This window comes from Monodelphis domestica, chromosome 6, assembly GCF_027887165.1.
Source record: "Monodelphis domestica isolate mMonDom1 chromosome 6, mMonDom1.pri, whole genome shotgun sequence".
In the NCBI taxonomy this organism is placed as follows: domain Eukaryota; kingdom Metazoa; phylum Chordata; class Mammalia; order Didelphimorphia; family Didelphidae; genus Monodelphis; species Monodelphis domestica.
In genome coordinates, this window is record NC_077232.1 from 10,783,331 (window position 1) to 10,806,584 (window position 23,254).

The window sequence follows — 23,254 nt, forward strand, 5'->3', positions numbered from 1 at the left end:
TGGGTTGGAGCATCCGCGTGCCGCCCGAGTCCAGCTAGGGTCCAGCCCCTAGTTCTCAGAGTGGCGGAAGTGCCTTCTTCAGGATACCGGATTTCCTAACGACTCACTGCCGGTAAATGGCGGAAGTCGCGTTCTGAAGCGGGAACTATGGCGGCGATGGAGCCGGATGTGGAGGCTTTACCGCGCGGGGGCTTCAGATGCTGCCTCTGCCACGTGAACACAGCTAATCGTAAGGGGGCGGGGTGGAGGTTATGGGTCACAGAGCCCCCAGGCCTGGGCGGAGTGGTCTTGGGCCTCCTTCGCCTGAGACTCACCTGATACCTACAGCCCTCCCCGGTGGGGAAACTGAGGGCCAGGAGAGTTACTTAGGTCCGAGGCAGAATTCGAACCTGCTGCTTGCTCGCACAGTCAGGGGTCAAGGAGAAGGCGGAAGCCCAGCTGGGAGATGGAAGGAAACTGAGGCAGTGACGAAGGGATTTGACCAGGCTCACCCAGCCAGGGTCCGAGGCAGGACTTGAACCCAGGTCATTCGGACACCCATTACAGGATTTTTTTCATCCCTAGTATCTTTCAAGCCCATCATTTCCCAGAGGCGCCAACCAAGGTCTGAGGAGACCTCGTCGTCATTGTTAAGGTCTCTCTAATGAGCTCAGGGGCTGGCCAGCGGAGGCACTCATAGCAACCACCAGGGGCCAGCCAGGCAGGGAGGCCCGAGATGGCCCTTCTTCCAATCTGCTACCCCTTGTGCGGTTCAACAGTCACCCACCCACCTCGGTCCATGGTACCAGACAAAAACCTGAGAGGGAAGGGACTCTTAGCTCCTCCCTCTCTGCCCGTTTGTCCCGCCCATCCTCCCCCCCAGTCTTTCCTCCTTCCTTCTTTTTGTCTGCTTCTCTCCATCTGCCTTCCTTTCCCGCCTTTCTATACATGCATGTGTGTGTAGCACTTGTATGTGTATATGTATTTCCATCTGGACATGACCAATGTGGAATTTGTGACTCTTAAAACTTCATTTTGAGCAAGGCTGCCTGGCACCTTGAAGAGCCTGCTGGCCCTCTTTAGAGGCCTCTGGTTCATTCCCTGCTCATCTTCCAGCCAGGCGTACCCCTCCTCTTTCTGAGCCCCAGAAATTCCCTCAAAGCCATGTAGACTGGGCACACTACCAAGTCATGGCCTTTCATCTCAGAGGGACGCTCCGTGCTGCAGGGCAACCTTTGTGTTCTCTGCAGTGGATTCCGTTGAACTGAGGCCATCTGTTTGAGGTCTCTCACCTGGCCTCCCCTCTTAACGCCAAACCCTTCTACATCTTTGCCTTGGCCTCCGAGGGTGTGACTTCTCCTTGCTGAGGCCTCTTGGCCCCACTGCTTCTGCCCATGAGCTGACCTGTTCCTGACTCCTTGTTTATCCCCCCTCCTCATTCTCTACCTTCCCCGTCCTTAAAACAACTTTAATTGTCCGTAGTCAGCATTCTGCCTTTACTCTTTTCCTCCGGAGTCATTGTCTCCACGTCTACACCTCACTCTTCAGCTTCTTGCAGCCTGACTTTCTCAGGCCACTCAAGTTCTAATGAAATTGCCCTCCATAGGTCTCTTGATGACCTTTTCTCAACCTTCTTCTTTCTGATATTTCCAAGTGCTCTGTAATAGAGACTACTCTAACCTTTAGAACAGTGTTGGCGAACCTTTTAGAGATGGGGTACCTGGTCCTGCCTCCACTCCCCCAGACCAAGTGCTGAGCCCCTCCCCTTACCCCACACAGGGGAGGAGAAAGTGCTCCCTTTGGGCTGCTGGGTGGTGGGGTGGATAAAGTGAGGAATGTCCTCAGCTAGTGTAGAGTGAGGGAGGGGGGAGTAGCCCAAGTGCTCTGCTCCCTTCTAGCTCTGCCACCTGTGAGCTGCCCACCTTACCCACTTTGTACTCCCATTGGGTTGCTGGGCAGAGGGGCAGGTGATAGGAAAAAGTGTTGTCAGGCATGGTGGAAAGGTGGAGGGGAGCAGCTTCACCTGAGTCCCTCTACCTTTCTAGTAACAAACTGGGAGGGGGGAGGACAGCTAGTGCCCACAGAGAGTGCTCTGGGTGCCGTCTTTGGCATTGTGCCACAGGTTCACCATTGCTGCTTTAGAATCCCTTTCATGACCCTGTTTTAGTGGAGATTCCTTTTTAGATTGGATTCTGATGAGATTACCATTTGAGGTAACTATGAAGCTGGGTTTGATACTTTGCTTTCTCTAGCTTCTCCTCCTGCTTTATTTTCAGGCTCCTCCCTATCCACTTAGCATGGGTGTCCCCTGAAGCTATGTCCTGGCCCTTCCCTTCTCTTTCTACACAGTCTCTTTTTGAGACACTCTTCTGTTTCCATAATTTCACCTCGATACAGATTATTCCCATATCTCTATACTAATAACTCGTCTGTCGTCCCCTGAACTCCCCTGACTGCATACTGGACACCTTCCTCTGTATCTTTCTCTCATGCTCAAACTCAGCACGTCCTCCTGGCCCAACTTGCCTTACTTCCCAGTTTCCTCTTCACCTAGGGTCCTACTCTCAGTTGTTTGGGACTTGGAACTCTCCCCTCCTGTGCCCAATCACTTGCCAAATCTTGTCGATTCTGTCTCTGGAACATCTCTCCTGTTTCCCTGCCCAAACCAGCATTCTTGCTCAGGCCCATACCGCCTCCCACTGGGGTTATGGTCTCCTAACTAGTTTCCCTGCTTGAAGTCTCTACCCTCCCTCTTCTATCACACTCCCAAAGGCTGCCAGAATCTTGCCTGGGCCTGTTCCTTCTCTGCCCCAAACCCTTCCGTGACTTTCTGTTGCCTCTGAGACCAAGCACTTCGTTCCTTTGCCCCGCATGTCAGGGCATCCACCATGGGGCTTCCACTGAGCCTTTCTACTTGACTGTGACTCTCCTTGGGTGCTTTTTGTTTCTCAGGCTTGATGGACTCCCAAGGGGATCCTGGCTCTGCCTTCAGGTTCAGCCCAAGGAGAATCTCCCCATCTTGCCTTAAAGAATTGAAAAGGATGCTGGATTTGGAATGAGAAGACCTGGGTTCAAAATCTGACTCCTTCACTTTTTCCCTGCATGACCTTCTTCAAGTCACTGAAGTTCTCGGTTTCTTTAACTATAAAAGGACTAGATGGGCCTCCAGGCTCCCTTTGAGCTCCAAGTCGGGGATCCTATGATTCTCCCAGCTAAAATTGTTCTTTCCACTTTCACGTTGTCCTAAAGTACTTTGTTGGGCTCTTTGCACCATGCAGAGTGAGAAGAAACAATCACTGTTTTGTCTTTGCATTGTTAGCCTATCACGGGGTATATGTTTAACGAATGCATCTTGCAGGACCCAGCCTGGATGCCCACCTCAAGGGCAAGAAGCACCTCCGCCTTGAAGAGCTTCGGGCGACCCGACGGGCCCAGGGCCTGCGGAGTGTGTTTGTCAGCGGCTTTCCCCGGGGCCTAGATCCCACCCAGCTTTCTGAATATTTTCAGGCCTTTGGGCCTGTGGCTAGCGTTGTCATGGACAAGGACAAGGTAGTGGGGCCAGCCTGGTTTGAGTGGTGCCCTGGGCAAGCCATTGTCCAAAGTCTCAGGCCTGTCACATTCGGGGAGGACTGTGGACTGAGAAGGAAGTCAAATCTAGGGAAAGGGAGATGAGAGGAACAGGGTGGGAGAACCTATGAGGGGGCTGGGCGTGGGGGAGGCCACGGTGATCGGAAAAGAGGTTCTGAGGCCTGTGTTCTCTGTGGTGGCCTGCCAGGGTGTGTTTGCCATTGTTGAGATGGGAGACACAGGCGCCCGGGATGCCGTTTTGGCCCAGGCCCAGCACGTTCTCAGTGGCCATCGACTCCGTATTCGGCCTCGGGAACAGAAAGAATTCCAGACTCCAGCTCCCAAAGCCCCCAAAGGGGCACCTCCAGATGACCAGCAGCTGACCCAGGCCCTGGCAGAGGCTCCAGATGTGGAGGCCCAGATGGTGAAGCTGGTGGGGCTTCGAGAGCTCTCTGAGGCTGAGCGGCAGCTACGCGGGCTCGTCGTGATGCTGATGCAAGAGGTCTTCACTGAGTTCTTCCCTGGTGAGGCTTGCCCATCCCTCTCTGTTCCTCTGTCTGACCCAAGCCCGTTCCTGAGTTCCTGAGGCCATTTTGCCTCTGAGGCTCCATTGTAGGCTCCTGTTCTTCCCTCCATCTTTTTCCCTGCCCATTCCATCACGCAGCCGCCTGTCTCTTTAGACATGCCCTGATCTCCATGCTCTGCTCACCACCCAGGCTGCGTCATCCGCCCCTTCGGCTCCTCCACAAATGGCTTTGGTGTCCATGGTTGTGACCTTGACCTCTTCCTGGATATGGGCAGTTTGGAGGGGCCCCAGGTGAGATGGGTGAGGAGGAGGGAGCTGCCTTCTGGGTAACTTTGTGTGTGTGATCTCCTTGGATTTTTGGCAGTCCCAGGGGTGCAGAGGAGGACATGAGAGGCTCAGAAATTCAATTAACTTCCTGTAGCTACCCAGTTAGTAAATGTTGGCAGTGGGATTCGAACTCAGATCTCTTGATTGGATGCCTAGTCCACTCTTCTTTATACTACTTTGTATCAGTAGGGAAGGGATGAGTAGATTATAGAGTGGGGAAGTTGGGGAAGATGACTGCCAGGCTAAAGCTGAGCAGCTGGACAGAGGATGGGAGATGGGAGGGCAGGTGCTTCCTCTAAAGGGAAATGCCCAGAAATAATGGTCTCAACCGGACTCTCCCCTACAGCGGGACCCAAAGGCCCCAGCCTCCCCAGCTTTGGACTCTGCCCTTGCTTCTCCACTGGATCCTCAAGCCTTGGCCTCCACCCCAGCTTCCCCTGTAGACTCTCAGGCTCCAGCTTCTCCCCAAGACTCTGAAACCCCCACCTCTTCCCTAGCCCCTCTGACCCCTGACTCTGCCCTGGCATCCGAGGCCCTAGCCTCCCCACAGTCTTTGCCCCCAGTTTCACCCATCCAAGAGGAGCTGAGAGAGAAGGACCTGGGGGAGGCCTGGGAACTTGTTGGAGCCCTGAAGGGGGAGGAAGGAGAGGGAGAGGCGATGCTGGAACTTGTTGGGTCTGTCCTCCGAGGCTGTGTCCCTGGGGTGCACAGTGTTCGGACAGTGCCTTCGGCTCGACGCCCCGTGGTCAAATTCTGCCATCGGCCCTCCGGTCTTCATGGTGACATCTCCCTCAGTAACAGGTATGTTGGGGAAATTCCCCAGAGGATGCGCGTGCAGGAGGAGGGGAGGGACCCTTGGTGGACTCGCCCAGGGCCTTGCTTTTCTCCTTCCTTTGGGCCCTTTGAACAAGTTCTGTGTCCGTGGTGTTGCTCGTGGCCCCATTTCTTGCCTTCCTGCTCCATTGCAGCCAGTCGGGTTTATTTGGTCTCTCTTTCTGCCCCGGGAGACACATACACAACCCAGCCAGAGAAGAAAATAGAAAGTCATTGGAGCGGGAAAGAGCGTTTTCGAATGGGGGGAGGAGCTGAGCCTGCAAGAAGCAGAGATGGGTTGGGAGTGGAGGCAGGTTTTGGAGCAGACAGGCTAGATGAGCAGGAATGGGAGGCGGCATGTGGGGCCTCCTGCATCTCCTGGGTGTCCTTCTCCTCCCAGGCTGGCTTTATATAATTCACGGTTCCTGAACTTCTGCTGTGAACTGGACAGGAGGGTTCGGCCTCTGGTCTATACCCTGCGCCGTTGGGCTCAGGGTCGAGGACTGACAGGTAAGGATGGAGTGGGAGTGAAGACACTGCGTGACGTGGCGGTCACTGGGGGGGGGCCAAGGGTGGGATCCAGGAGGTTCTCCTTGGCGAATGCTTGGTCTTGGTTTTCTGCCCAGGGAGCGGCCCCCTTCTGAGTAATTATGCCTTGACTCTCTTGGTGATCTACTTTCTTCAAACCCGGGACCCTCCTGTGCTGCCTCCCCTCACAAAGCTCACCCAGATGGCAGGTAGGACGTCCCAGCAGAAGGCCCCGAGGCCCTCGCCCTCACCCTTGTCTCTGCCTCTTTGCCACCCTTACTGTCTCTTGCTAGAGCTGCCCTTTCTCTTTTGTGTCCCCAGGTGAGGAGGAACAGGTGGAGGTGGATGGCTGGGACTGCAGCTTCCCCCAGGAAGTTTCCTGCCTGGAGCCGAGCACCAACACGGAGCCTCTCGGTAAATGTCGGGGTGGGGGGGGGGGTCGTGGTAGGGGCTGGGCTGGGGACAGGCTGTGCTCCTGGGGGCTGCCCCAGGGGTCAGGAGGGTTGAGGAATCCCAGCCCTTCCCTTGTGAGGGGATTGGATTTCGGCCAGTCTTCACTGGTCTTCAGTTCTGCCTTCCTTACAGATGCCCTCCTGGCCCAGTTCTTTACCTGCGTCTCCAGCTGGGAGCTCCAAGGCTCGCTGCTGTCACTGAGGGAAGGCCGACCTCTGCCCATAGCAGAGGGCCTGCCCCCTGGTCTCTGGGGAGGCTTACGAGTTGGTCCTCTGAACGTACAGGACCCTTTTGACTTGAGTCATAACGTGGCAGCAAACGTGACCAGCCGAGTGGCGGGTCGCCTGCAGAACTGTTGTCGGGATTCAGCTAATTACTGCCGAAGCCTCCAGTTCCAGCGTCGTTCGCCCCGGGGTCGGGACTGGGGTTTGCTTCCTCTGCTGCAGCCCAGCTCTGCCAACTCCCTGCTCTCTGTTACTCCCATCCCCCTGCCCCTGGCCCCCTTCTCCCAGCTCTGTGCTGCCATCACTCAGGTGTTAGAGGAAATGCTGGGCTGCCAGGTAGAGCAGAGTAGCAAGAGGCCCAGGCCGGAAGGAGACGGGGAGGAGCGGCCCCAGGGAGGACCCAGCAAGAGACTACGACTAGAGCGGGAGGAAGAGCGGAAGGGATCCCTGCAGGATCAGGCAACTGAGGGGCGCCAAGATGGGGCTGCCGTAGAAGAGATGATGCTGGCGGCTGATGGCAGAGAGGACCAGCCATCGGCCACAGGGGACGTTGGGCAGTTGGGGGAGCAGCCACAGAGGCTCTGGCAGCATGTGATTGAAAGGAAAGAAAAGCAGCTGGAAAATCCAGGGACTGAAGAGATGGAAACTGCCCAGGGAGGAGAGGAAGCGGGGCCGGGGATGACACCAACCTGGCTCTGTGCACTCTGGCACCGGGTGTGGCTTGGGCGGCGGAGGCTCCGGAGGCAGTTGCAGCAGCAAGCCAAAGGGGAAATAAGCTGGCTGCAGGCTGAGGCTCGGGTGACCCAGGAGCTGATAGCCCAGGAGAGCAAGAAGCAGGGAAAAGAGGCCGAGCCACCCCCGCCCCTCCTCACCTTTACTGCTTCTGTCAGCCCCTCTGGCCAGTTCTTTACTCTCACCCAGCTCCAGGATCCTCAGGGCCTGTTCCCTGATCTTCATCACTTCTTACAAGGTTTTCTGCCACGAACTCTTCGGGGCATCCTAGGGTGTGAGAAAGGCGACTGAGGAGACGAAGGGGCAATAAAGTGCTTTTTATACAAGCTTCATCTCTGGGTTTTGCCTTTGGGGCACTGCCTGGCATTGGAGAGCCGAAGTTAAAATGCCAAACGTCCTTTTTAACTCGACAAACCTTTAGGTTTGGGGCTGAGCCAGGAAGGGGGTCTGTCTGTAGAGAGATTTCATGGAGGGATATGAACTTGGATCGGGGAAAATACATCTTCATTTTCACTCGGCCCCTTCATAGCCACATATTTAATGCACTTAAAAACATTGTACTAAAACCAGGGAGAGCAAAAGCATTGTCCAAGTTCCTTCAGGAATAAACATTTCTAAGTAAAATGCTAGCCAGGAGATTATAGCAACATATCACAAATATGCATTGTGACAAGGGGGATTTATGCCAGGAATGCAGGGCTGGTTCAATATTAGCAAAATGATCCTATCATTGATCATATCAAGAATAGAAATCAGAGCATTATCTCAACAGATGCCTTTGACAAAATACAATACCGATTCCTGTTAAAAACTGGCAAGCATAGGAATCGATGGAGCCTTTCTTAAAATGAGGACTATCTGCAATAGGGTTAATTAAAAGCCTCAGAAAAATCAGGAGTGACGCCTCATCACTGCTACTATTCAATATCGTACTAGAGAGAATGCTTCCCTAAGAAGCAACAAGACAAGAAAACGAAACTGAAAGACTAAAAATAGGCTATGAGTAAACCAAGCTCATCACTGCAGATAATGTGAATCAACTAAAAAACTAGTTGAAACAACAAACAACTTTAGCAAAGTTGCAGGATATAAAATAAGCCCACAAGTCATCGGCATTTTGATATTCCATCAACAAAGCCCGGCAGCATGCAATAAATTCCATTTTAAAATAATTGCAGATAGTATAAAACACTTGAGAGGCTACCTGCAGAGACAAACTGAAGGGAAATATGAACACACAAGCTGATAAAACAAATGACATTTCTACCTAAATGAATTTGCTCATCCTGTGCCATGCCAATCAGATGAATGAGAATTGCTCTATAGAATTGGGAAAAGTATCATCTGGAAGAATGAAAAGTCAAGAAAGTCAAGGGAATCAGTAAAAATGTGAGGGAAGGAAGTTTTTTTTTTTTTAAACCCTTACCTTCTGTCTTGGAGTCAATACTATGTATTGGAAGAATGGTAAGGGCTAGGCAATGGGGATTAAGTGACTTGCCCAGGGTTACACAACTGGGAATTGTCTGAGGCTAGATTTAAACCTAGGACCTCCCATCTCTAGGCTTGGCTCTCAATCCACTGCGGCCCCCTCCCCCCAGCTGCCCCCAACAATCTAATTTTTGATAAACCCAAAGATCCAAGCTTTTTGGACAAGAACTTGCCATTTGACAAAAATTACTGGGAAAACTAGAGTAGTTTGGCAGATACTAGGTATAGACTAATAACGCTCTATTCCAAGGTCAAAATGCATAAATGATTTAGACACAAAGGGTAATAGAACTAAGTTAGGGGAGTGTGGAAAAGGGAAGAGTTTATGATCAAACCTGAAAGAGGATCATAGGAAGTAAAATGGATAATTTTGATCACGTGGAATTTAAAATGTTTTGCACAAAAAGCAGCCAAAAATTCAAAGGAAACGTGAAACAAGGGGGAAAATCTTATTTATTTTTTTTTAATTTTATTTAGTCAATTTAGAACATTGTTCTTTGGTTACAAGATTCATATTCTCTCCCTCTCCTCCCCCCACCCCTTCCTGTAGCTGAGGCACAATCCCACTGGGTTTTACATGTGTCCTTGATCAAAACCTCTTTCCACATTGTTGATGTTTGCACTAGGATGATCCCTTAGAGTCTACATCCCCAATCCTATCCTAGGGGGAAATTTTAAAGCAAGTTTCTTTGCTTAACTGAGCAAAATGTATAAAAAGTGTGAGTCATTCATTCTTCAATTGATAAATGGTCAAAGAATATGAATGAACAGGCAAGTTTCAGAAGAAGAAATCAAAGCTATAGTCCCATGAAAAAGATGCTTGAAATCACTTGATTAGAGAAATGCCAAAACAACTCTGAGGTACCACCTTGCACTTATCAGTTTGGCTAATAGGACAAAAGGAAAAAGACAAATGCTAGAGGGAATATGAGAAAATTGGGACAGTGAAGTTGTGAACTGGTGCAACCATTCTGTAGAGCAATTTGGGACTAGATTGAGACTGTTTTTATGAAACCAATGAGTTCTAAGCCCCTTCTTGTATTTTGAAAATTGAGCATAATAGTGAATTCCATGGTTGGACCAATATTTCTTACCCCTGCACATGTAGGCACTTTATGCATAAACTTTTCTTAGGCTCATCAGAGGTCCCAGCATCCTACTCTTCTATTTTGGGACTATTATTATTATTATTAAAACACTTACCTGCTGTCTTGGAGTCAATACTGTGTATTGGCTCCAAGGCAGAAGAGTGGTCAGGGCTAGGCAATGGGGGTTAAGTGACTTGCCCAAAGTCATACAGCTAGGAAGTGGCTGAGGCCAAATTTGAACCTAGGACCTCCCATCTCTATGGGACCATTATTAATAACTAAATAGTATTAATGAAACAAAGAGAAGCACTGCTTTGACTCTGACAACATTTGTTACAAGAACTCTGGATAAAGACTGATGCTGGAACTAAGGTGAGGTGCAAAACAGGGTAGGTAATGCCCCACTCAAAGGGGTCTTAAGACTGAGAATGAGCATGACTGGGAAAACTGCTTCAGGACTTTACACCCCTTGGGGAAACAGCTGGATTTAGCCAGTAATTAAACTTTTTATTTAATGTATTCTTCTGCCTTTATTTTATTTCCAGTCCTGTATGCCTGAATTTGTGTTGAGTTTGAGTAAACCGAGGCCCTACTGTACCCCCAAAGGGTTCTCAAACTGCATTTCCTTTGACCCAGTAATCCACTTCTGGCTCTGTATCTCGGAGCTTAAAAAAAAAGGAAAGAAAAGGGAAAGGACCTACATGTACAAAAATATCACTGGCAGCTCTTCTGCTGGTAGGCAAGAATGGGACCTGGAGGGGATGCCTGCCTGCCCATCAGTTGGGGCACAGACTTGTGGACTATGAATAGGACTGGAATAGGTAGGATGAGGAGACGGTTCAGAAAAACCTGTTAGGCTGATATGGACAGATGCAAAGTACAGTGAGCGGAGCCAGGAGAAGAGCGACAGCAATATGGTACCATGACCAAGTGGGAAAGACTAAATGCTCTTCACCTCTGGAAGAAGAGCCCACGGAGTCTGGGTGCAGAGAAGGCACCGGACTTTTAAATTCATCTATTTATTTATTTTTCCTGGGTTCTCTCTAGGAACATGGCTCCGTGACACACGTTTTGCCTGACTTCAGTATCGATTGGGCAATCGATGTCCAGGGGAGGGAACAGAGCATTTGGAACTCAAAATTGTAAAGAACAATGCCACTGGTTTTCGCACGTAATAGGGAAATTTTTATCCAGCACTCGGTGCACTCCCGCGCCCCCTGGCGGACATCTGGGCCCGCGCCTCAGTTTCCCCTTCTATAAAAGGTGGGTGTCGTGTAGAACGGAGCTTGGATTTCCGTCTTGCCCAGCGGACAATCATTTCTGCCTCAGTCTCCACAGAAGCGAGAAAAATGGACCCCGGCCACGAGGAGGGGGCGGGGCCTGGAGGAGCCTCCGCCCGAGCCAACCGACCGCCCTCGCGGCGGGCCTCGGCGGTGCCCCGTGCGCAGGCGTGCGCCGCTTCGCGACTTCAGCCGGTGTGGGGAGGGATCGCCCTCCTGTCGCGCGGTTCCGTTCGACGCCATCCTCGCTTTCCGGCCGCTGTCCCCTCCCACCCGCCCGTCCGTCCCTCCCTCCCTCCCTCCTCCCCTCCCCGCCCCCCCCCCGGCCGGACTCGCTTTGCGGCAGCGCCGACGTCCCCACCCCCTTTCTCTGCGGAATCACCATGGCGGCCGGGGTGAGTCTGGTGGCCCCGGAGCCGGGGTTGCGCATCCGCTGCCATCCTGCGCTCTCCCTGTCGTCGCCCGCCGGCTACGGGAGCCCAGAGCACTGGGGGGCCCGGCCCAATCCCCTGTGGCCGTTGCAGGCCCTGCCCGGGGGTCGGGGGTGGGAGGAAAAGAAACTGAGGCCGGGCCGGGGCCGCCGCCCCGGGACACTTGAGATCCCCGCGCTCGCCGGCCCGGGGGCTCGGCAGAGGGAAGGGGAGGGTCCGAGGGGTGCTGCGGAGGGTGCTGAGCAGTTTGGGAGGGCAGCGGACCCGCGGCTTAAGGGTCTTCGGGCGTAGGGGGTGTCGCGGGCAGGCGGGGCCTGGGGGTGGTTAGCGGTTTGGGGGGCATGGGAGGGCAGGAGGCGGGAGGGCCGCCAGTCTTGGGGTGAGGGCCGGGGGACCCCGGCATGGGGGGCGGAGGCAGCGTGCCTGTGCGGGGCCGCGGGCGCTCTGCAAACCCCGCCGACTTGGCCCTGGAGGACGAGGGGACACGCGGCCGGCCTCAGCCGCCTTCCAAGTGGGGAGCCTGGCCGGGACCTAGGCTGGTTGGAAGCCCCCCAGCCGGGCCGCGGCCCCCTGGTGAAGGGGGAGGAGGCCCCGCCGGCCGCTCAGGGCTCATGGCCACTCTTCCCCCTTCCGCAGACCCTGTACACGTACCCTGAAAACTGGCGGGCCTTCAAGGCCCTCATCGCTGCACAGTACAGCGGGGCCCAGATCCGCGTGCTGTCCGCACCTCCCCACTTCCACTTCGGTCAGACCAACCGCACCCCTGAATTCCTCCGCAAATTTCCTGCTGGCAAGGTGAGTGGGTGCGCTGGCCGCCAGAGCCGGGGGGAGGGGCCCTGGGGGGCCACTGCGGGGCTTGCGCCCCGGAGCCTCCTGCAGCGGCCTCTTGTCTGCTCCCCCAGGTTCCGGCATTTGAGGGCGATGACGGGTTCTGTGTGTTTGAAAGCAATGCTATTGCACACTATGGTGAGTAAAGGGGCCGGGATGGGGAGGCTGGAGGAGGCGGGGAGCCCCCGGCCTCCCCCTGAACCTCTGTTCGTCCTGCTGCAGTAAGCAATGACGACCTTCGAGGTCCTACTCCGGAGGCAGCTGCCCAGGTGATCCAGTGGGTGAGCTTTGCTGACAGTGACATTGTTCCTCCAGCAAGTACCTGGGTGTTCCCCACACTTGGCATCATGCATCACAACAAGCAGGTGAGCGCCGGGTCCTGGCCCCATCACAGCTTTCAGGCTGGTCCTTGACTTGGGCAAGACCCTTCCTATCCGTGATAGTCTGCTGGCTGGCCGGCTCCCTTCTCTGGCCATTTCTCACTCGGCCATCACCTGGCTGACCAGACTCCTTCAAGACCAAATAGAAACACTTAAGCCTCGACTTATCTTTCCGGTCTCCTTCATTGTAGTCCCTCAGGTCCTCTGGGGTCCACTCAGACCAGCTGCCTCCTTGTCCCTTTGCTTTGGCCCTTCACCAGGCTTGGCACAACCACCCTTTTTACTTCTCTCTTTTGGATGCCCCGGATTCCTTCAAGGCCCCCTTCTCCATGAGGCCTTTGCTGATTGAGCCCCTCTTCCCTCCCTCTCTGTGTGGATGCGCCCATATACGTTGTCTTCTCTGATGGAACGTACCCTTTGAGGGCAGGGACCCTTGTATCTAGCGCCTGGCAATGCTTGGCATGAGGTAGACCCCTAAGTATTTGTTGTTTTGACTGAGGGAAGGAGCCGGTGCCAGAAGGAAGCAGAGAGGGGCATCACAGTGCCAAGGATTTGGAGATGGAAGGTGCCCTGGGCCCTCTCATCTAATTCTCTTCCTCTCTTTCAAAACCCTCCCCTTCTGTTTTAGAATCAATACTGTGTATTGGTTCCAGGGCTGGGGAACAGTAAGGCCAGTTGAGTGAACTTGTCCAGGAAGTGTCTGGGGTCAGATTTGAACCCAGGACTTCCTGTCTGGGCCTGGCTTTCTATCCTAATTCTGTTTCTTTAGAGGAAGAAATAGGGCCAGGAAGGAGTAAAGGAACTTGTAGTCGTAGCAGCCTCTTTTGGTCTTTGGGATTTTCCCTGGATCTGTGGCCACCAGGAATAGGTAGCAGAGTAGAATGGACTGAGGGCTGGAGGGAAGATAAGCCCAGGGTCTTCCTGGAGGGCCCGTCTGGGAGGAGGCAGGTTTGGCGGCTTGGCGGCGGCGTTGAGCCCTGCTTTTCCCCTAGTGCCCTTGCCCAAGTTAGAGCCTTTTCTCGGGCCTCAGGCTCAGTAAGTGAGGCGATTGGACTAAATGACCTTCAAGAGCCCTGCGGCCGGGGCCTTCTAAATCGGGCAGAAGTTGGCAGTGGAAAGAGGCTTGAGAAGGCATGGAGTGACTGGGGCCAATTCTGGGGGTTGGTAATGGGAGAAGAGAGGGCTGTCAGCTGTTGGCTCACCTCCGCTCATTTCCTCTCTGACCTCTGGGCCCATCACTGACGGATCTGACTCCCTCCGGCCCGTCCTAGGCGCATGATCCATGGAAGGCTGGCTGGTAGGGTGTGCGCCGAGCCCTAGGACCCTGCTGTCTCAAACCCGCAGCCGAAAGGAAGCGCTTCCTAACAGCTGGAGCTGCCTCAGGGGAGGGGGCAGCCCCGGAAACATGTCCGAAGGGGCACTGATTTGGCAAAATCATCGGGCACCGTGCTGCTGCGGCCTCATGGGACCCCAAGAGGCTGAGCTGGGGGGAGCCAGGGCCACCTCTTGAGGCTGGACCCTAACAGTTGGGCCTATGCCGAGTCCACTGTTTCGTTTCCTCTGCCAGGCCACCGAGAACGCCAAAGAGGAGGTCAGGCGAGTTCTGGGGCTCCTAGACGCACACCTGAAGACTCGGACTTTCCTGGTGGGTGACCGGGTGACCCTGGCGGACATCACAGTCGTGTGTACCCTTTTGTGGCTCTATAAGCAGGTGAGTAGGGATGGCAGCAGCATGGCTAGTGAGAGACCGGACACAAAGCTGGGCCCAGCTAGGACAGCTGGTTCAGGCCAGGCCTTTGGCTGAAGGCTGGTTCTGGGGCCTTTCAGTTAGTGTGAAGACTCACGGGATTCTTCAGTTCCTTACATCAATTTTCTCCCAATTTTTGAGACGTTAGCGGGGGCTCTGCTGCTTGGAGTTTTCCCTTCACTAGGGGAAGGGAGGGGGGTCAGTATTAGAATCCTGCCCTCACAGAGCTCCCACCACTCAGGCTAGAAGGGCAAAAACAGCGATGTTGACTTCTCAGAGAAGGGGGAGGAAGCTCTGGGCAGTCTTTGGGGTGTGCATCCCAGCACTGATCTGTCCTGGAATTGTTCTCTAGGTCCTAGAGCCATCTTTCCGGCAGGCCTTCCCCAACACCAACCGCTGGTTCCTCACCTGCATTCACCAGCCCCAGTTCCGGGCGGTATTGGGGGAGGTGAAGCTCTGTGAGAAGATGGCCCAGTTCGATGGTAAGTGAGAATGGCCTTGAGGCCCTTGTCTTTGCAGTAGCCTTCCCTGCCTTTTCTTGGGGCAGCACGCCTTATAAGGACTTCAGAAAGAGGAAGGCTCGCTCCCGTGAAGAAAAGGCGGGCGCTCTGGGCAGGTGTCCATCTCTGAACATGGTGGGGGCTTCTGTGTCCTTGGGGGCCAAGTGTGGTCGCTGTAACGGCCCATTACATGGCTGTTTCTGTTTCCCCTGTCGTGTTTCTTTACTTGCCATCAGGCCACGTGTGGTGGTTCTTAGCTGCCCAAAAGGGGAATTGTGGGGCAGAGGGGTTCTTTACCTAGAGTTTTGTCATTGAGCTTCTGGGGGAGGGTGGGCTGTGGGGCTGCTTTCTTGGCATCTTCCCAAAGGCTGGGCCAGTTCACAGCTCAGGCCTCCCTGCAGTCCACCGTCAGTCCCCCTTCCTCCCTTCTACGCTTCAGGGGTGTTGAGATTTGCACGTGGACTGAGTGGCCCTTCTGGTGGTCATGTGCCCACTTAGGTGTGCTAGGTTGTCAGAGACTGGAGGCAGAGACTTCCTTGCTTCTTTCTTGGTCCTTGTTCATAAAAAGCTTTAAAGGTCATGTGATGAGGACTCTTTTTTTAGACTGCCTTTGTCCCTTGTCTGGATAGGAATTCCTTGCTTTACTGGCTGGGAGGACCCTTTTATCGGCTTCTCTTCTCTTTTTTTGTGGTGTGATCTTGTATTTTCAAAAGGATGGTATGTGGTGTGAGATTTTGGTCTAAGTCTGATTTCTGCCAAACTTCTTCCCAGCTCTTCTGGCCAAATAGGGCCTTTCTGAAGCCTCATTTTGGTGAACTTGGAGCCTTCCTTTTCTGTTCTGTCCTACTGATCAAATTTTCAGGTTTTGAGCCTTTACCAAAAGGCTAAAATTTTCCAGGTGCCAGGCACTGGCCTTCAGAGTCAGGCTCTGCATTTCCTAATCCTTCTTTTAGAGTGATGTGGCCTGTTTGAGAGTCCTCAAGACAGGGCTTAATATGGGGACCGTTTCTCCCTTTTGCTAGCTAAGAAGTTTGCTGAGAGTCAGCCTAAGAAGGAGCCTCCAAGAAAGGAGAAGGGACAGAGAGAAGAGAAGCCAAAGGCCCAGGCTGAGCGGAAGGAGGAGAAGAAGGCAGCTGCAGCCCCTGGCCCCGACGACGAGCTGGATGAGTGTGAGCAGGCTCTGGCTGCCGAGCCCAAGGCCAAGGACCCCTTTGCTCACCTGCCCAAGAGGTAGGACACAAGGACCTGGGGAGGGAAGATTGGATTCATTAGAAGAACTTACTGAGTGCTTACTCTGGGCCAGAACCTGAGAGTCACAGTGGGGGAGGCGACATGTCCACCAATGGGTAAAAGCAGGAAAGTGCTCTCCGGCATGGACACGTGGATGAACTCCCTGACTGGGAAAAGATTCCTGCAGAGGATGGGCTTTGTGGTCTAGGCAGCTGGAGCTGGGTTAGAGTTGTTCATTGGGGGAAAGTCTGAGGGAACAGGGAAGGTAGTGCCAAACAGAAGTGATCCTGGAAGCAGTAGCGAGGCTCTGCAGTTTATTGAGCAGGGGAATGGCCTGGGCAGACCATTCCTTTGGGGGGATGGATTGCTTGAAGCAAGAGACCCGTTAGGATTTCACTATAGAAGTCCCATTCAGTGGTGGGGCCTGGATGCGAGAGGAGAGAGCCTGGCACCGCAGAAATGGTGGCATTTTTTAGCGGATTGGAAATGTGTGGTAGATCAAGGGGAGGTATTGTGGATGAGCCCTCTGTTGTCCGGCTAGGGGCTGTGTCCTCTATAGTAATGGAGACAGTAGGAAGAGGGGAAGTTCCATTTGGACTTGTTCAATTGAAGGTGTGACTAGACATCCAGCTGGAGGTGTGTCCTGAGAGGTCAGCACAGAGGTTGGGGCTGAATGGAGCAGAGGGTAGGGTCACTGAGAGTGGAGAGGAGGGTCCAGGACGGCTCCGAGACTCGGAGAGATTGGACCAGCCTTTGGCTCGTGGCACCTTCTGGGTGTCACACATCTCATATGAAACCCAGTCATTGTCTGATCTGTGTGACTGAGCACCTCCTCTGGAGGTCAGGGGTGGAGAGGAAGGGAGCCAACACTGATCCTTGGGAGATGGAGCCCAGCTGGGAGTCAGCCTGCTTCCTCTGATGCCACTTAAGTCCAGAGATGGCTCTCTAGGAGGACCATCACTCCTGCTCACCAAGCTTGAATGCCTGGGCCCCATGTGGGCATTTTGGGCCTAGTCAGGGTTTCTCCTCCGAGATGGCAGATGCTAAGGTGAGCAGAGCACTGGATTGGGGAGTCTCCTTGTCTGTGAAGGGAGGCGTTGACCCGACTGGGCTTCTTAATTTCTCTTGGATCCTGGACTCCCCAGAGTGGTGCTTTAAGTAATTGAAGGAAAGTGAAAATGAAGGGAGAACGAAGAATTTTTTCTTAGACTCAGTGCCAGCCCCAAATGAAGGGCTCTGCAGTCCCAGGGAACTGCTCAGGGAGGTAACTGTAACGCTTAGTTTGCTCTTGCTCTAGGATGCCCCTGGCTTCCACTTATCCAGGAGGTGTCCCTGGTTGATGGGGTCCAGGATCCTGGCCAGGCTCCCTGACAATGAAGCCGACAACTGCTTAGCAGGACCTTTTTCTTCATAAGTGTTTATTGTCTTTAACAAAAAACAAAACAAAAAACCCATCAAACCCTGACCTTCTGTCACCCAGGTGCCTCTTTATTGTCTTTTTTTTTTTACATCACCCTTATTTCTCTGGGTGCCCTTTTTTTCTCCCACTCAGTCAGCTTCTCCACTCCCAGAGAACCAGGAATGAAGTTTGGGTTTTTTTTTTTTTTAAGTGGGGAAACTGAAAACTGCTACTGAATCAAAGTATTTGCAGCATGAGATAGCGTCATCTTCCAGCCTGCAAGGGCTCCTCTCCCAGGCCAGGATTGGGTTTGGCCCCCAAACTTGTGATTTTGGGGTGATTTCCCAGCTCTGCCTCAGTTTGAGCATAGTGATTCTTGTGCCCAGACTAGGGGCATCTGCTCTCTTTCCAGTTCTTGGGATCCCATCACAAGAGCAGCCCCTAAACAGGCCTGCGTTGTGGCATCTGAGCTTGGTTGTTATTGGCCACTTGAGACCAGACTGACCTCCCTGGCAGGAGTGCCCTGTGGGCACAGGAGTTTGGATTGGGTTCTGGGTATCTGAACTGTCTTGCAGTGGTTTTGGAGGGGCCTTGAAGGAGGATCCCTTTTTCCTCTCTGTGCTGGGATTACTGAGATTGCTGGAAGGTTGGCTGGGCTCCAGGGGTTCGTGGAGCTCCTGTGAGGCCTGACTGGATCTGAGGCGGTCTTTGCCTCATTTTGGGCCTTAGTGGACTTTTCTGATCCGGTTTCCTTCGCTCCTGCCTGGTGATTTCAGAGTGGAAAAAGTAAAGCTGGAAGGTGGGGGGCAGGGAAGGGTGAAGGGCTTTGAGGGCTCGCCCTGGGGGTTGCTGGTTTATCCTAGAGCCACGGGGGCCAGTCTGCAGTCACCAGGCGGCAGCAGTGTGGCTGGAGTTGGGGAAGACCCGAGGCAAAGAGCAGCCATCTTGGGTTGACTTGGGACCTGGTACCTCCCTGGGGAGGCTGGGAGCTCTCGGTGCTGGGATTCCCCAAGTGGTCCTCCATAAGATGAGGGCGTGATTCCAGGATCCTGGCAGAGGTGGGCTTGGGGGCCAGCCTGGAGCTGGAGCCTGAGTGGGCACCAGGGGGCAGCAGCGACCGGGCCCCACGCCCTCCACATGCCGATCAGCGCTGGGCTGGAGGGGATGCTGAGAGCCGCCCCGGCTGGCCCCCTTAGTCTCTGCCGCTCGCCCGCCCGCCGGGTAGTCCCAGGGTTGGCGAGCGCTTTGAGCCCCGCTGCGGCCCCAGCTCACCCTTCTCTTGTCCGTCTTCCTCCTCCTCAGTACCTTCGTGTTGGATGAGTTTAAGCGCAAATACTCCAACGAGGATACCCTGTCGGTGGCGCTGCCCTACTTCTGGGAGCACTTCGACCGCGACGGCTGGTCCCTGTGGTACGCCGAGTACCGCTTCCCCCAGGAGCTCAGCCAGACCTTCATGAGTTGCAACCTCATCACTGGTCAGTAGGGGAGTGCCTGGGCTGGGGGGGCGGCTGGCAGGCCCCGGGCCGCAGGCTGAGGGCTCTCTCTCTCCCCAGGAATGTTCCAGCGCTTGGACAAGCTGAGGAAGAATGCCTTTGCCAGCGTCATCCTCTTTGGCACCAACAACAGCAGCGCCATCTCTGGAATCTGGATTTTCCGCGGCCAGGAGCTCGCCTTCCCGGTGGGTTGGGGCACCGGCTGGGCCGCGGGCTGGGCCCTGGGCTGGGTGCTGGGAGCCGCGCGCCGCTCACTGGGTGCTCTTTGCTTTCCAGCTGAGTCCAGACTGGCAGGTGGATTACGAGTCCTACACATGGCGCAAGCTGGATCCTGGCAGCGAGGAGGCCCAGACCATGGTCCGAGAATACTTCTCCTGGGAGGGGGCCTTCCAGCACGTGGGCAAACCCTTCAATCAGGGCAAAATCTTCAAGTGACCCCCCTGCTACCACCTAGCTGCCTGCTGCCTCTGCACGGAGGTGCCAGTCATTAAAGGAAACTGATGAACATGGAAAAACCCACCCGCGTGTCCCGCCTCCTTTAGGGTCCGCCCAGAGCCCCGACTGCCTTGTGCCCCCCCCCCCCCTTCTCCTGAAGCCAGGCTCCTGCGCAGGGTGGGCGTGGGGGGTGCCACAGCTGTCAGCCCATGGGGGGGAGGGGGGCTAGAGTGCTGGGATCCGAGGGAAGACCCCTGGCCCCCTCTGCTCCCCCTGGCTCCTGCCACTGCCTGGTGTTTAGGCTGGAGCTGCGGGCGTAGCTGCGGGGCTTCAGCAGGAAGCATGACTCAGCCTGGAGCCCTGCAGCCCGGTTTGGGGGAGGGGCGCACATCTGGAGCTCACCCTGCCCCACCCAGTGCCCCTGAGCAGGGCCTGAGTCACCGGCCCCTCCCCAGCCCCGCCCCCGCGGACCAACACGGAATTTAAAGCCTCCCTCTCCAAAGCCCCAAATTTGACTTAAAAGGAAACTGACCAATGGCGGGAGGGCGAGGCGCGCAGGGATACGAGTCAGGACCACTTGCAATTATGTAGGTGACTGCCCTGCTCCCGGCTGGGTTTATGCGCAGGCGCAGCTCCTAGGTTCCTGGGGGCGGGGTGGGGGATGGGAAGAGCTGCAGGCCAAGCAGGAGTGAGTGTCCAGGTGCCCTAGAAGGTGCAGGAGTCGCCCGAGAGCTCCCTGGGGGCGGGTTTCACTTTTCAGTGTATTGATCAGCTGTGCAGGGGTTTGTGGGACCACTGGGTGGCACGATGGGTAGAGAGCCAGGCCTGGAAGCGAGGGGTCCTGAGTTCAAACGAGTCCTCAGGCACTTCGTGGCTGTGTGAGCCGCTGAGCCCTTGTCCTTCCGCTCAGACCCCGGAAGCCTGGAGCTGGGAATCTTGGACTGCAAAGCCTCCCAGCTCCCACCCAAGGGAGCCGCCCCCTCCCTGTCCAGGATGGCCTGGGGCAGCAGGCTGGGCCAGTGACTGGCCCTGGTCACTGCTGGCTGGTGGAGCCCTCACATCCTGGCTCTGTAGATGGTGCCTGAAGGCACAGGTTGGATTTGAATCCAGGTCCTTTAGGGAAGCCCCACTTTCCTCTTGACTCCTACTTAGTTCTGTCACCTCCCACAGGCTCTTAGGAAAGGCTAACCGACTCACGTGGGCAGGAATTTTCATTTAGAGCAGAAAGAATCTAGATCAAGAGGGAGTCATCTAGCCCCACCCTTTTTTTGAGCCTCAGTTTTCTCATCTGGAAAATGGAGAGAGACTGAGCGCTTGGGCCCCAGGGCTCTGTGAGGCTCAAAAGGGATCCTCTATATAATCTTTTGCTACCTGAGAAACCTGGAGGAGGCACGAAGGATATTCCTTGGAGAAGAGAGCTGGGACCTCAGAGTGGGGAGAATCTTATCCTGGGGTCCCTAGATTTTGGGTGGGAGGGGAATTTAGAGGGGAAGTTGACCCCCCTCTTTTTATAGATCAGGAAATTGAGGTTCCCTAAGGAATGGCTTTTTAAAAATCTGTACCTGCTGTCTTAGTACCAATTCTAAGAAGAGCACTAAGTGTTAGGTAAATAAGGGTTAAATGTCTTGCCCAGGGTGGCACAGCTGGAAAGTATTTGAGCCCAACTGAAACTGGGTCCTCCAAACACCAGACCTGGTTCTCTACCCATTGAGCCACCCAGCTATCCCCATTAAATGACTCCCCAAAGCCCATCAACAAGCATTGATAAAGCTCCCGACACCTAGTAGGTGGTAGAGCTGAGATTTGAACTCTGCTCCTCTGACTCCAAAGTACTGGGAATGATGATGAGATTCTGCCCCATTCAGAAAAGAAAGCCGAAGCTTCTCTTGGATCTCTTCCCCCAGCCTGTCTTTAAGGGCCAGAGAAAAATAGGAGTCTTGGGCTGAAATTCTCCCTTTGCCCCCCCTAGAAGGGTAGACTGTAGAGCCAGTCCCTACCTTGTGCTCTTTGTTCCCTTGTGTCTTCGCTACCCATTTGGGGTTTTCTTGGCAAAGCTACAGGAATGGTTGGCCATTTTCTCCTTCCGAGCAGCCGCCCTAGAGCTCATATTCTTGAGGCATCAAGCCTCAGAGCAGAGGACTCTGGATTCCAAGTCTTTTCCCACCACTTCTGCGGCTAGTGGAGGTTCCCACCCCTTCCCTTCTGCTGGGAGCACAGGAGAAGGGTCTTCTAGGGCTGGCCCAGAGAAAGATGCCCATCCACGCCACTTCCTCCCATGTGTCTATCCAGATGCTGAGAGCCAAAAGACCTTGGATATGGGGGCCATTCAAGGCTTTTTCCTCCATGTGATTTCTAGGGTTCTGGGAGTCCTGATGGGGCCAGGCAACATGACCTCAAACTGGTGCTGTCCCTGCAGCCCCCAAAAGAGCCTTGACCCGTCCTGGAGAGCTGGGCTGAGGGCAGAACTGAGACAGATTCAGAGGAGGGAAAGACTTGCAGCTGTAGTGAAGTCAGGGTCGCCTGCCAAGGTAGTGGTGCTAAGCTCCAGAGCAGGAGTGCCAAACCCTCAGCCTGCGTGCCAGCAGGGGGGTCCAAAACAGGTGAAAATGTAGCCGGTCAGTATTTAACAAAAGAAAGAAAAATACAATCCATCTTAGATAATGCTAATATATGGTTTTCTATAAGCTTTCCCCCACTCCCCCTCCTTTTGTGAGGTTGATTGGTCCCTGTTTGTATTAGTTTGTACCATTGACCTAGAGCAGTGATGGCAAACCTTTGAGAGCCGGAGTGCCCAAGATGCACTCTCACACCACGTGTGAGCCCCTCACCTTACCCGGACAGGAGGGAGGAAGCGCTCTCTCTTCCCCCTGCTGGGGGACAGAGGAGTGGGTGATGAGAGAAATGTCCTCAGGTGTGCCTGGAGAGGGAGAGGAGAGCCAGCAGGGCCCTAGAGCATCCCTCCTGTTTCCCCAATCATTTGCCAACCCAACATCAGTGAGTTTTAAACCTGAGTCCTTCCCTGAATCCTGGGATGGCTTTAGCTCTTTTAGTGGACTGCCAGACTCATGTGCCTCCACCTTAGCTGGATGATGGTCAGCACTGCTAGTCTGTGACCCAGGCTTGCATCTTCCAACTTGAGCTCAGAAATGGCTGAGGCTTGGGATCAGCATTTTTCTTTCTTTTTTTTTAAATTTTATTTCTTTTTAATTTTTATTTGGTCATTTCCAAACATTATTCATTGGAAACAAAGATAATTTTCTTTTCTTCCCTCCCCCCTCCCACCACCTCTCCCATAGCCCACGCGCGCGATTCCACTGGGTATCACATGTGTTCTTGATTCGAACCCATTTCCATGTTGTTGGTATTTGCATTAGAGTGTTCATTTAGAGTCTCTCCTCAGTCGTATCCCCTCCATCCCTGTAGTCAAGCAGTTGCTTTTCTTCGGTGTTTTTACTCCCATAGTTTATCTTCTGCTTGTGGATAGTGTTTTTTGGGATCAGCATTTTTCAATGCTAAGGATTGTCCTTTTACCCTAGAGGTCTCCACAGGTGACATACCAGATAGGAAAAGAACTACCTGGCTCAGTCCACTCTCTCAATTTCTCTCTGCCTCTCCCTCTTCCCTCTTCTCTCCTCTCTCCTCTCCCTGTCATCTTCCTTCTCTTTCTCTCCCTCCTTTCTTCTCTCTCCTTTTTCTGTCTTTCTGTCTCTCCCTCTTCTCTCACTCCATCTCTTTTCTCTCTGTGTCTCCCTCTTCTCTGTCTCAACCTCTCTTCCTTTCTCTCTCTCTCTCTCTCTCTCTCCTTT

General features: G+C 54.0%; 2 protein-coding genes across 3 annotated transcripts; both read left to right on the plus strand.

The window, feature by feature from the left end:
- The first annotated feature begins 34 nt into the window (after nucleotides 1-34).
- Nucleotides 35-7,475, plus strand: TUT1 (terminal uridylyl transferase 1, U6 snRNA-specific). 2 transcript variants are annotated; one of them, XM_001366090.4, is made up of 9 exons: nucleotides 35-229; nucleotides 3,338-3,528; nucleotides 3,755-4,070; nucleotides 4,263-4,363; nucleotides 4,746-5,200; nucleotides 5,613-5,722; nucleotides 5,839-5,949; nucleotides 6,062-6,154; nucleotides 6,326-7,475. In XM_001366090.4, exons 1-9 carry the CDS (start codon nucleotides 148-150, stop codon nucleotides 7,438-7,440), a joined length of 2,574 nt encoding a protein of 857 aa, XP_001366127.2. In that variant the 5' UTR covers nucleotides 35-147; the 3' UTR covers nucleotides 7,441-7,475. The 2 variants fall into 2 exon arrangements, with proteins under 2 accessions (XP_001366127.2, XP_056657585.1); XM_056801607.1 differs by lacking the exon at nucleotides 35-229 and adding an exon at nucleotides 236-524.
- A 3,673-nt stretch (nucleotides 7,476-11,148) lies between these two features.
- On the plus strand, nucleotides 11,149-19,532 carry EEF1G (eukaryotic translation elongation factor 1 gamma). Its single transcript, XM_056801611.1, has 10 exons — nucleotides 11,149-11,400; nucleotides 12,073-12,231; nucleotides 12,339-12,402; nucleotides 12,487-12,629; nucleotides 14,212-14,355; nucleotides 14,744-14,873; nucleotides 15,914-16,121; nucleotides 18,823-18,995; nucleotides 19,074-19,198; nucleotides 19,290-19,532. Exons 1-10 carry the CDS (start codon nucleotides 11,389-11,391, stop codon nucleotides 19,446-19,448), a joined length of 1,317 nt encoding a protein of 438 aa, XP_056657589.1. The 5' UTR covers nucleotides 11,149-11,388; the 3' UTR covers nucleotides 19,449-19,532.
- The last annotated feature ends 3,722 nt before the right edge of the window (nucleotides 19,533-23,254 follow it).

Coding starts and splice junctions, on each gene's coding strand:
- TUT1 (XM_001366090.4), top strand. CDS start 148: ATGGCGGCGATGGAGCCGGATGTGGAGGCTTTACCGCGCGGGGGCTTC. Junction 4,364..4,745: donor GCAGTTTGGAGGGGCCCCAG/GTGAGATGGGTG, acceptor TCTCCCCTACAG/CGGGACCCAAAGGCCCCAGC. Junction 5,950..6,061: donor AAAGCTCACCCAGATGGCAG/GTAGGACGTCCC, acceptor TTGTGTCCCCAG/GTGAGGAGGAACAGGTGGAG.
- EEF1G (XM_056801611.1), top strand. Junction 12,630..14,211: donor TCATGCATCACAACAAGCAG/GTGAGCGCCGGG, acceptor TTCCTCTGCCAG/GCCACCGAGAACGCCAAAGA. Junction 14,356..14,743: donor TTTTGTGGCTCTATAAGCAG/GTGAGTAGGGAT, acceptor ATTGTTCTCTAG/GTCCTAGAGCCATCTTTCCG.